The sequence below is a fragment of the Physeter macrocephalus genome, chromosome 20 (assembly GCF_002837175.3).
Source record: "Physeter macrocephalus isolate SW-GA chromosome 20, ASM283717v5, whole genome shotgun sequence".
NCBI lineage: Eukaryota > Metazoa > Chordata > Mammalia > Artiodactyla > Physeteridae > Physeter > Physeter macrocephalus.
The window spans coordinates 64,571,212-64,582,359 of NC_041233.1; the positions used below are offsets into that span (position 1 = coordinate 64,571,212).

At 47.1% G+C, this 11,148-nt stretch overlaps 1 protein-coding gene across 5 annotated transcripts in view; it reads right to left on the reverse strand.

Annotated features, from left to right (window-relative positions):
• Nucleotides 1-9,760: 9,760 nt before the first annotated feature.
• Nucleotides 9,761-11,148, reverse strand: part of XPNPEP1 (X-prolyl aminopeptidase 1) — a 58,293-nt gene continuing 56,905 nt past the window's right edge. For all 5 annotated transcript variants that reach the window (XM_024121398.3, XM_028481187.2, XM_024121399.3 and 2 more), the window contains one exon: nt 9,761-10,315. In XM_024121398.3, the coding sequence (XP_023977166.1) occupies nt 10,187-10,315 (129 nt within the window). In that variant the 3' untranslated portion in view covers nt 9,761-10,186. The remainder of the gene's footprint in view (nt 10,316-11,148) is intronic.

The window sequence follows — 11,148 nt, forward strand, 5'->3', positions numbered from 1 at the left end:
AGAGAATCCTTCCAATTTGGTGTGTAGGAAAAATCAGGACAGGCTACAAACAGAAAGCGACGTTTCCTCTGGGCTTTGAAGGATGGTAGAAGTTGGGAGTGTGGGAGGATATGGGCGTCCCAGAAGGACAGCAGGGACGAAGCTCTGAGGTGGGTAATCACAGGGAGGACGTGAGAGAGAAAGATCAAGTCCACTGAGCTGGATCTTCAGGCACAGGAAGGGTGAAGCTGGGAAACGAAGTTGGTTAGGTAGGTGGGGTCCAGATGGCAGAGCTTGAACCGCGAAACTGGGGATTTGAGATCTAGTCTTGTGGACCGTGGGAGGTTTTAGCGCAGAAGAGTGATGCAATAGGAAATGTGCTTCAGAAAATACTCAGCTGCTATTTACATGGAAAATGGACTGGAAAGGGAAGGGAATTGTAGCAGGGATGCTGGTGTGAGTAGGTCAGAAAGAAGGAACAGGTTCTGAAACAACTAGGGCAGCAGCAATGGGAAGGGAGAGGAGACAGTTTTGAGGGGTTCCCAGGGGCAGAATGGACAAAATTGCACGAGACAGGGTACGGGAGAAGAAGGAATCAGTAGGGACACCTGGGAGGCTGGGCATAGCAACAACACTTATTGGATGTTCCCTGGTGCTGGGCATTGTGCTGAGCCCTTTGTGCAAGTCTTAGCCCACAGGATCCTCATAGCCACCCTACGAGGTAGGCAGCCCCGTTTTATAGGTGTGGCCACTGAGGCACCAAGAGGTTAAACAGCATGCCCAAGCACACGCAGCTGGTTAAGTGTCAGCGCAAGGATTTGAACCAGGGCATCTGTCGCCATGGCCCACACTCTTCATTACAAGACTAGGCTTGTATCCCAGAAATCGGGGAGCCGTGAATTCCAGCAGGTTACGGCAGGAGAGGCTGAAAAGCCAGAGAAGATTCTAGAAAGCATCAGAGAACTGGAGGGAGACCCTGGGGAGTCCAGACATCAAGAGAGGGGGGAGCTTCCAGAAGCTACTTACCGAGCACTCACCCCGTGCCTAGAGGCACACCAAGCACTTTAAAGGCTTCCCTCCCTGAAGCCAGCAGCTGCCCTATGAAGTAGGTACGATTACCTTTATTCCTCCAATTACAGATAAACTGAAGCTCAGAGCTTGTGCATAGATGAGGTTCTGGGATTTAAACTCACACCTGAGCTCTTAACCAATACTTGGCCAAAACTGACACAAGGTTCAACAAAATGAGCAAAAGAAGAGACCACTGTATATGACTACTAAGAGGTAGTGTGACCGCATAGCTTCACATCCAAATCAGAACACTTCAGAGAGCGAAACGGGGTGCTAGTCCTAAGAGCTCGGGTACCATGGGACTGTCCCAGGCAACCTACACGTGTGTTCATCCGACTCAAAGGACGTTGGTTGTATAAAATCTAATTAAGTGAAATGAAATGAATTAATTAAACAACAAAATAAAAGGGTAGTGAGGATGGAGTCAGATAACAGTAAGTGGAAGAGAAATAGGACGTGAGGAACTGGAAAGAACGAAGATGGACTCACCTTCCTCAAAAAGTCTGAAGACTTCGAAAATAACTTGCGAGGCAGCCAGACCTGCATGTCTGTGAGCAGAGACAGTGTCCATCCAGCACCTGGTACGGTGTCCGGCATAGGCACTTCCCAAATATGTACTGACTCATTCATTAATCAGGACCAGGAAAAGGATTGTTTTCAGGAGGGAAAAATACTGGGTATAACTATAGTCAGAAGGATAAGACCCTATGGGGGAAAAAAGATAAAACATGCAAATACAAGAGGAATTAATACAGTAAAGCAGGTTGGATAGCCTCAAGGGTGTAAGTGGGAGAAGAGTTTGTCTTGAAAGGGAGGAGAAGAACTTTCTTCTCTAAAGAAATAATAAAATGAAGCTGTCGTGAGCAAAGGACTTGCAGGTTGGAAGTAGACATCTCTTCAGCAGAGGGAATTGAAGAGCCTCAGGGTGAGGACAGGGTATCAGCAACACCTCCTCCACGTTTCACCCATCAACTGAGGACCTTCCCCATGGGCAGGCCACCCCCGCCCGCAAGGCAGCCGGCACCCTTCCTGCTAGCGCAGCCGCCAGCACTGCGCTTACTAAATGACCAGGAAGCCTGAAGCAGCGAGGGGTCCCCAAGCTAAGCCTCAGACTGGGGAGCCTGTCCCAGTTTGGCCAATGACTTGCTTTGTCACCCAGAACAGGTGCCTCCCTTCTTGGGGGGCTCGGTTTCCTCCTCTGTCAAATGTGGGGTTGAACTTGATCAGCAGGTCTCAAAGGACTAAAGCTCGGGGTAGACAATGATGAACTGTGTGTTTTAAACACAATTCCAGTGTAATACATAGAGAAAAGTGCATGTTTCATAAGTGCACAGTTCTCTTTTCACAAACTGGACGTGCTGTGAAACCAACACCCAGATGAAGACACAGAGCGTCACCGGCAGCTCCAAAGCCCCTCATGCTTCCTTCCAATTGCTAACTCCCCACCCAGAGTAAACAGATCCTGACCTCGGGCCGCATAGATCAGCCTCACCTGTGCTCATCCTGCCTCTATATGACTTCTAGAATGTGCCCTATTTTGTGCCTGGTTTCTTCCATTCAGCATCATCCCTGGTGCCATGTGTAATGAGGATGTTTGCAAGAATCTAGTCCCCAAAAATGCAAAAAAAAAAAAAAATACCATGAGTTTTACAGTGAGTTAAAATGTGTTTAAGTTAAATGACAGTCCTTTATTCCGAGACGACATTCGTCTATTTTGTAATAATGTCCTGGAAGTTTGGTTGTTTTTTTGTTTTATTGTTGATACATTTGGGTTTGTCCCTGTTCAGCAAATTCTCTCTCTAAATTATATTGGCTTGAAATTTGACTGGGCCAGGAAATCCCCAACCATGGGCCCTGCTGGTCTGATTGAGCTCCAGCGTTCTGGGTGCCGTGATGTACTGGGCAGAGATTCGAGTCTCAGCTTTCTGATCAGAGCCCCCTATGATGGCCGAGTGTGAAAGGAATGAAGTCCATAGACTCTCAGCGGGGCCTGGGAAGCTGCAGAACTAAAACATTTGGCTTTTCTTGAGAGGAAAGAGAAGTGGGGGAGGTTTATAGCCCCCCGCCCCCATACTGCGTCCACACAGTGACAGTAAACAATAGTTTCAACTTCCCTTTAAAAAAGACTAGATGGGGTTTTTTCAGGCAGCAAAGAAGTCTGTAACCCACTTACAGGACAGGACCAGAAAACAGAGCAAGAAAGCTTCAATTCAAATCTGGGAGTCCTCAACTCAGGAATTCAGGGAAGAGGAGGATGGGCTCTGGGCCATGTCCTTAGGCCCTCAGAGCTGAAGCAGGACTTTGAAGAGACTGCAGGGCCTCACGGCAGGCACTCAGTTAAAAAAAAAAAAAAGAAAAAAAACCATGTTGCACTGACTTCTGGGGCAGAAGGTAAGAAAAATTGCCTGGGTTGCTGTAAACATACCACTTGTGATGGAGTTTGAGTCCATCTGTACCAGCATCCATTCAACATTTACCCTATGGAGAAACCTCAAAAGAAAAATTACTCAGACTCATCCCCTGCCCTGAAGGAGCAATGGAGGCAAAAAGATAACCATGACATAAGAAAAGTAAGAAAATCCCAGTGCTCCCAGTTCTTAAGAAATAATTGTCTGGTGAGATTATGGTGTCTGTGATGAAATTTTCCATCAAGATCGATTCAAGGAGAGAGACCGTCAAGGAGAAACTCAGATCTCCGTTTCCTAAACGTGTGCAGTTACATATGTAGCTGAATCTCCTTTGGAACAATCCTTTATAGGACATTTCCACCTAAAACTAAATCAACCTGAGCCTAGTTGCATCACAACTTTGCAAAAGGATGCACCAAGCGTGTCTTTTAATTGGTGGTATCCTGGCCCGTCTGACATAGGATTCCTTATAAACATGATTATTTTTAAACCTTATATTTTGCATAAAGCAAGATATATACCAACATCTCCCTATAATTGGTGGGGTTTGCCATTGTTTCCCTGGAGGACAGTTTCGTTTTGTTTTGGGCTGTCCCGCCTTCAAGCCCTCGCCACTATTTCCGTTAGCTTGTTTGGGAGAATTCCCCATGTGCAAGATCTTGACAGAAGTTAAGTCCTGGTCCCGGCCACCTCGCACTGCCTCCTCTACCAGGACATGTCAAGAGACCACATCATTTCTTTACTATCCCCTGACCCAGTGACCCAGGCTAGACGAGTCACATGTTCATGCCTGGGACCTTGACCCTGGGCCAAGTCGCACCCAGTTGGAGGGGCGGTGGAAGGGCAGATTCAGCAGTGACTGCAGCCTTTTGACACCAGCTGTTCCTGATGCCCCAACACCCATGCTATCAGCAACCTTCCCTGAATCCCTCTCCCTTCCACATTTTTTCCTAAATATGGTCAAAGTTTCTGATTCTTGCAAACGAGAATCCAGCTGGTACAGTTTCTATCATACATTTAATGTGACCCCATCTCCACCTAATAAACTCTAACTCCAGTACAGTGTAGGTTCTTCAATAGTAGAGACATGTTCTCTTATCCCTTCCCGTGCCACCAATGAAATAGATGCTCAATGAGAGGGCTGGGTGACACTGTCAAAAAAAGACAAAGAGAAAGATAATAAATGATCTCACAAGTCAAATTATCAAAACAGTATGAAGTTCACCGAAAAGAGGCCAAATAAAAGCACGTTAAATCTCCTAGAGTGGATTTGGTTTTAAATAATACAGTAAGTTAACATACTAAAGTGAAAATATAAATAACTCCACTTCATGTCTGTCTCATGAGAGATTATGTCTTAGGTATTTAATATTAAAGTCACAGTGAACATTGCATTTTAATTAGTGACTTGCTTCATAAGGCAGTGAGAGCGTTTCTGCCAGTTAGCACCAGGTCTGTCTCTTACACATATGTCTTCTAATTCTGCCCTTGCACACTGGGCTAGGGGAGTGGAGAACAACGACCTCCCCTTCTCTTTATGCACGTGGATTTGTACACCCACCGGTACCTCGTTTTGTCATCTTCCTGCCGAAGGACAGCTGGAACATCTACTTCTGTGTCTGCAGATGCTATTCCTTGACCCATGATCGTGGCAAATACAATTTCGTCCATGACAGAATCACCAAGAGTGTCCCCCCAGCTCCCCGAGCCTTCCCACGACATCCAGCTCGTGCAAGGAGTGTGTCCAGATCTGCAAACGTCAGCTGCCTACATGAGATCAGCATGGCAGCAGAGGTGAGGGTTGGGAGTACAGGAGACGGCAGGGGATAGCGGTGAGAGGAGATAGCGCCTCTCAGTCAGGAGCGCAAAAGCTGGATCTCGGGCAGGGGGAATCATTCAGAAGCTGAGGCCCGACCTCAGAAGTGGACACAAAGGAGAAACAGGACTGGCAGAAAAAGGATTTGGAATCACCTCAGTATTCAGCTTGACTGAGGATGGGCCTGGTCCTAGATTCTGGGTGAGCTGGCCCTGGAGGTAGTGGCTAAAGGACCTCATTTTTGAACTGAAGGGATGGGGACGGGGCAGAGAAGCCAGGACACCATGACAGTGGCGACAAGGTTAAAGGTATTGGCTAAGATCATGGAACAAAGGAAATCCACTGGCTCACCTGGGGTCGCAACAAAGGATTTTGATCTTATCGGTCCTGAGCTCCAAACCACTAAACTAACAGACTACCTGAGGCTACAGAGTACAAAGCACAACATGTGGTGAGGGCAGAAAAAGATTCTGGGGTCCGAGTGAACATAAACCTCTAGTGATCTCACAGCACAAAGCCTTTGTTTAAATAAGAAACAGCACTGTAGAAGAGAACCCTTATCCATATATTGATACTTCCCGTTGCAGAGGGTGGAATCCACATGGAGTTTCACATTCTCACAACTCAGAAATGAGGATGCATCTTACAGTCACAATGTCTCTGTGTGAAAACCTTCTTTGACACCTTCTGGAGAGATCAAGAAAGCACCAGCACCAACATGTCTCCCTTTCAATAGGTGAATTGTATGGCATGTGAACTGTATCTCAATAAAACTGCCATTTAAAAAACAAAGTTGGGTTGGAAGACATGGGTGTACACGCTGAGTTAACGTTTGGGGACACACTCTGCAGGAGCTTTCTCGTTCGGGCCTCACAACCAAATGACAGGGAGATGCCACCACTAACTTCACTTTACAGAGAGGGAAGTGGGGGCTCAGAGAGGTTGTGTTCTTGCCTGAGGATGCACAGCGAGTACATGGTGCATACAGTAGGCAGTCATCCCCTCATTCAGCAGTGGTCACCTGGCCTCAAGGCTGCCGGTCGAGGCTACATTCCTGTCCGCAAGGAGCTAACAGTCCAGTAAGACAAAACTGCTGTCCAAGAACCAAATTCAGCTCACACGTGTTACGCTTGACCTACCATCTTTGTTGTTTTGGTTTGTTTTGCGTTACTTTGGTTATGAATGTTTTAAAAACTAGAGTCTATCACGCACACACGTTTCAGCTCCTCTTTAAAATCATGTTTTAGCACTCCTCCTGAGAGCCTTCATCACATGGCCAATCAGCTGTAGATGGTACCGCCTCTCCCCTCCTCCACCATCATGGGCCAATCCCACCAGCTCTAACCTTGCCCACCTGGCCACTGTTAGTATTTTTTTTTAACTTAATTATTGTTAAATCTAGCACAGATACAAAACACATGAAAGAAAATCGAGGCTTTGATGAACTATAACAAACATGCTTGTAACCACAGCCGCTTGTTATTCCATTTCTTCTGCCTTAAAATGTTGCTGTGAAAACTAATGGCAATCTTATACTTTTTCTTCTATCCTGACTACTAAAGGATTTTTTTCTTTAAAGTACAGTAATTTTTTCTGATGGTTATTTTGGGGTTCTCAGGTCCATCACACACCCCATTGCTTCCTTTAGTTTCCTCCTGCACAGCTGCTGACAACAGTCATACCCTGGACCAGCTCACATTAAGAGTTTGTGGGGCCCTATATTTGGTATAAACCTCATCCATGAGTTTTAGTTTGCTATCCCGGCTTCTCTGTGTTTTTATGGAGTGATTTGAAGAGATTCAAAAGCTATGACACTGCGGCCACCACCTTGCCAGATTCTGCATTTCGTTTTCAAATTCTGATCCTATGTATTTCTCACTCTGTGCACTCCCAACTGCTTTCAGGAACCAGCGACCACGGTTACGGGCATTAAAATTGCTAAGCACCCCTCCTGCCCTCTCCCAGCCCTCCCATTACCTGTTTCTGTCTCCCCCTAGGAGCCAACAGTGCTCAAGCTGTTGCTTGAAAGACGTCACTTGAAAGGTGTCACAAAGGGCTGCATGTGAGTCTTCATGTCATTGCTGGTATAAATCCCCACCTGCTGGGAAACACCAAGGACAAACCCTCCCTCGAAGCTTGTGAGTACAAGGATGGCTCCTTTCACAACCGCCCCTCCTATCTGATAAGAAATGATTGCTATTGCTGGGTGGCTAGATGCCGGGCACAGCCCTCAGGCCAGACAAGGGCTGAGAGCGAGGATGGTGGGACAGGCCCCTCTCATCACAGGACAAGCGACACAGGTGGATTTCTTACCAGAGGGTGAGCAAGCTTCTGGAAGTCAGCCCCTGGGGTATTCACAGTAGAGGCTCCACATCCGTACCCTTTTTTGAATCCTATCTTGTACATGAAACTTCAAGAGAGGATTAAAGTAAGCAAGACAAAGACACAAGAGCAGCTTCCCTGGAATTCCTCCACAAATTTAGCATAATGCTTGCTTTTGCACCCAAACTTTTTTTTTATCATTTAAAGAAGAGTGATTCTTGTGATCCACATTTGTATCTCCCCATCATCCCCCTGAGCTTTTGCACATTACAGTTTTATTTTGGTCCTCGGTCTTTCTGGGGCCATCTCACCTAGTTCAGGGCTCTTGGACCTCATGCCAGGACATGCAAGTCCAGGCAGGAAGCTTCAGCACCAGGAAACTTTGCTTCTCGAGCGTGAGCCAATTAAATCAAACTTTGCTCTGAGGCTGCCTTGGGAAGTGACAGGCTTAACAGCCTGGTGAACAAACACTGGAGTTGCCGTCACACTTGAGTTAGTCTGTTTAAACTCCAGATCAGCTGCAATTCACGGCTCCCATTTCCTGAGAAAGGGGAAGCTTCGGGATGTCACAGAGGAGAAGACGGTCCGAGTCCTCAAGGGGAGGGCCTCTGCCTTTTAGAGAGTTGATGGATAAGAAACACGATTAGTAAGTTCTACCATCTGAGGAGAAATGTCTCTTTTAAGTCCAATCTTAGGGAACATATTAGAAATATGAGCAAGGGTGAACCAAAGGCATTCAAGGATCTTTGGTGGATCAAAATACGTGTTATTGTGAGGCACGGCTCCTACGTTTTCCTGGCCTGGTTACAAATATAACCTGAGAACTAGCTGTCTCTCTTGCTTCCTCCCACATAGCAAGCTGGAATCAATGATCCCTGAAAGAAGGCAGGAGGGGTGGTGTAAATGTTGACAAGTCCATTCTTAGGTACTCTGTCAATTTAGGCTCACCCTACCAGTAAAGTTTTCTTTGCTGCTACCCTGGATCTGAATGGTAAATACAGATTAGTTCATTTCATTTGCTGCTCCCCAGGTGGAGAAAGTAATGAGTATTGGACCTTGCCAACCGTGCTTTGGTGAAAGGCCAAAGTATGCTTCTACTTACCTTTCACAGCCATCCAAATCAAAGATGTGGTTTGAGAGTTAATGAGACTGGTTTTAAAAAGAAGACAGTCATGCAATAGAATAGTCTACAGTCATTAAAAATAATTGGATCTATAGGTACCAATATGCAAAAATAACTTGGATATATTGCCAAGTTAAAAAAAGGAAATTGCATATGTACAGAATGGCCCAATGTCTGTGCCTATGAGTTGTATGTGTGCATAAATACTCTTTTATCCATGCACACATACTTTTTCTATATATTACTGAATGCTAAATACAAAGAAATTGGCAAAAATACATAGCAAATAGTGGTTATGCCTATGGGGTATGACTTGGGTTCCTAAAGAAGCAGACCCAAAGACAAGGATTTGCATGTAAGTGGTTTAACGGGAGATGGCTCCAGGAAACACTGGTGGGAGAAAGGGAAAGTAAGATGCAGAAGGGAAGGAAGAAAATAAAGGGTGTGTTATTGAACAAGTTCCCACAGTGGGCAAGGGGGGCTGAGCCCCACTGAGAAACCCCAGGAGGCAGTGTAGACCACGCCTCGGACATCCCAGCCGAGGGAAGAGGAGTCCGTTTTCCCATGCCCAGCCATCGTGGTCTGAGGCCTCAGAGGCATTAGCTCTGCCGGCCCTTCAGGCTGCCCCACGTGTGCAAGTCCAGAGAAAGCCCGAGGATAGGGAGTAGCAGGCACCTGCCAAAGACCACTGTCTGTAAGTAGCGAGACAATGAGACGCCTGCACCGTCCACTGTAGGGTAGACCATAGTAGACTGCCACTTTCGACATGATTTTTTGTTGTGTGTTTTTTATATCAATGACATATTTTAAAATCAGGAAAGAAAAACTTATAATAAGAATACTCAACAAAATATTAGGTTTTCTAGAGAAAAGACTAAGAGGCTTGAAATTAAGTCAGAAAATATGCAGGGAGGCCAGGGAATCTCTCCTCAAAGGGGTCCTTCCACCTAGAAAACGTGCCCTGGACTTGAGCCCACCCCCCACACAGGGTGGATGGTGCCGGAAGAAGAGAGACGGCGGAGATGAAGCACGTTCTAACAAACATTTTATTCACTGGTCATAAATACAGTCTCGTGCGCATGAAGGGGATCATGAACAAGGGGCTAGCACCTGGAACGTGACTGTCGCGGAGCGCTCAGTGCTTCACCATCACTGGCCAGAGGACTCCCTGCAGCTGCTCGGGGCGTACCCCCCGATCAAGCTTTTGGCTTTGTGGCGATCCTCCTTCTGGGGCAGCAATTTATTCTTGGCTCATTCTCAACAATTTTAAAAAAATTCGTAAAAGATCAAGTGTTTGTTTGCAAGAAAATATCAAAGAGGATAAGAAGATTTTCAGTTCTTCTCAGAGTCTAAAAGTAAAACGGGAAGGTAAGGAAGAAGGAGAGAAAGGGAAAAGATGTCAGGGGTGGGCCAGGCTGCTTCCTTTCCCCAGAGCATTTTAAAAAAAAAAGAAAAAACAGGGAGGTATTAATGCTGTTTGGAGATGGGCTGCGTCTCTCTGATGAGCCACTCGAGGGCTTCCTGGCGGCCCTGTTTTTGCAGTTCCTTCCCGATCACGTCCCTGCAGGTCAGGTGGTAGTTGTTGAGCCAGTCGCACTGCAAGAGGGAAGGAATACAGATGTGGTCTCACCATCACACCTTCACCAAAGGCTGCGCAGCGAGCAGTGAGGCCCCATGTGCTGAGATCACAGGATGAGAGTAAAGGAGCACAAAACCCTTTCTCCCTGCTCATGGACAAGCGACCTCCTTGTGTTCTACCTCCCTGGAAATAGATGGGACGAGGCCACATGGCTGATGGTGAAAACGCTCCTGGAACCAGCTACTGCACGTGGACTGTGAGGGAACCACGAATGCCTGACGGCAAAGCCGTGGCTCCGGGCTTCCCTGAATGCAGAGTAACTTGTAACCGGGTGTCCCCCTCGACAGCGCCCCTGGAAGCCATGAGGAGAGAGTGGGGGCAGGGGTCTCACAGCTCCTGCACCCGCCCTGGTTGCCTCAACTGCTGTGAAGACACACCTGAGGCTGTCCTACCAACGTGCTGAGTTTCCTATCCCGTATCCGCCTACAAAGCTGAATAAACTAGGATCAGTCAAGCCGGTGAGGGTCTTGTGAGTGTGGCCGTCTAGATGCACCTAAAGCCTTTGGAGGTCAAGGCCTGTGCTGCTGCAGGGTGGGGTTGGGAGTAAGCTTGACTGATTTCAGAGCCTCAAATGAATGGGGCCACCACACCAGGAGATAAAGAAGAGGTAAAAGTATGGAGCCTGATGAGTGGGTGGGTGGGTGTTTGTGTGTGTGTGTGTGTGTGTGTGGTGTGTGTGTGGTGTGTGTGGTGTGGAGCCTGATGGGTGTGGGTGTGTGTGTGTGGTGTGTGTGTGTGGTGTGTGTGTGGGGGGTGCTGGTCTGTGCTCTGTGTGTGTGGTGTGTGCTGT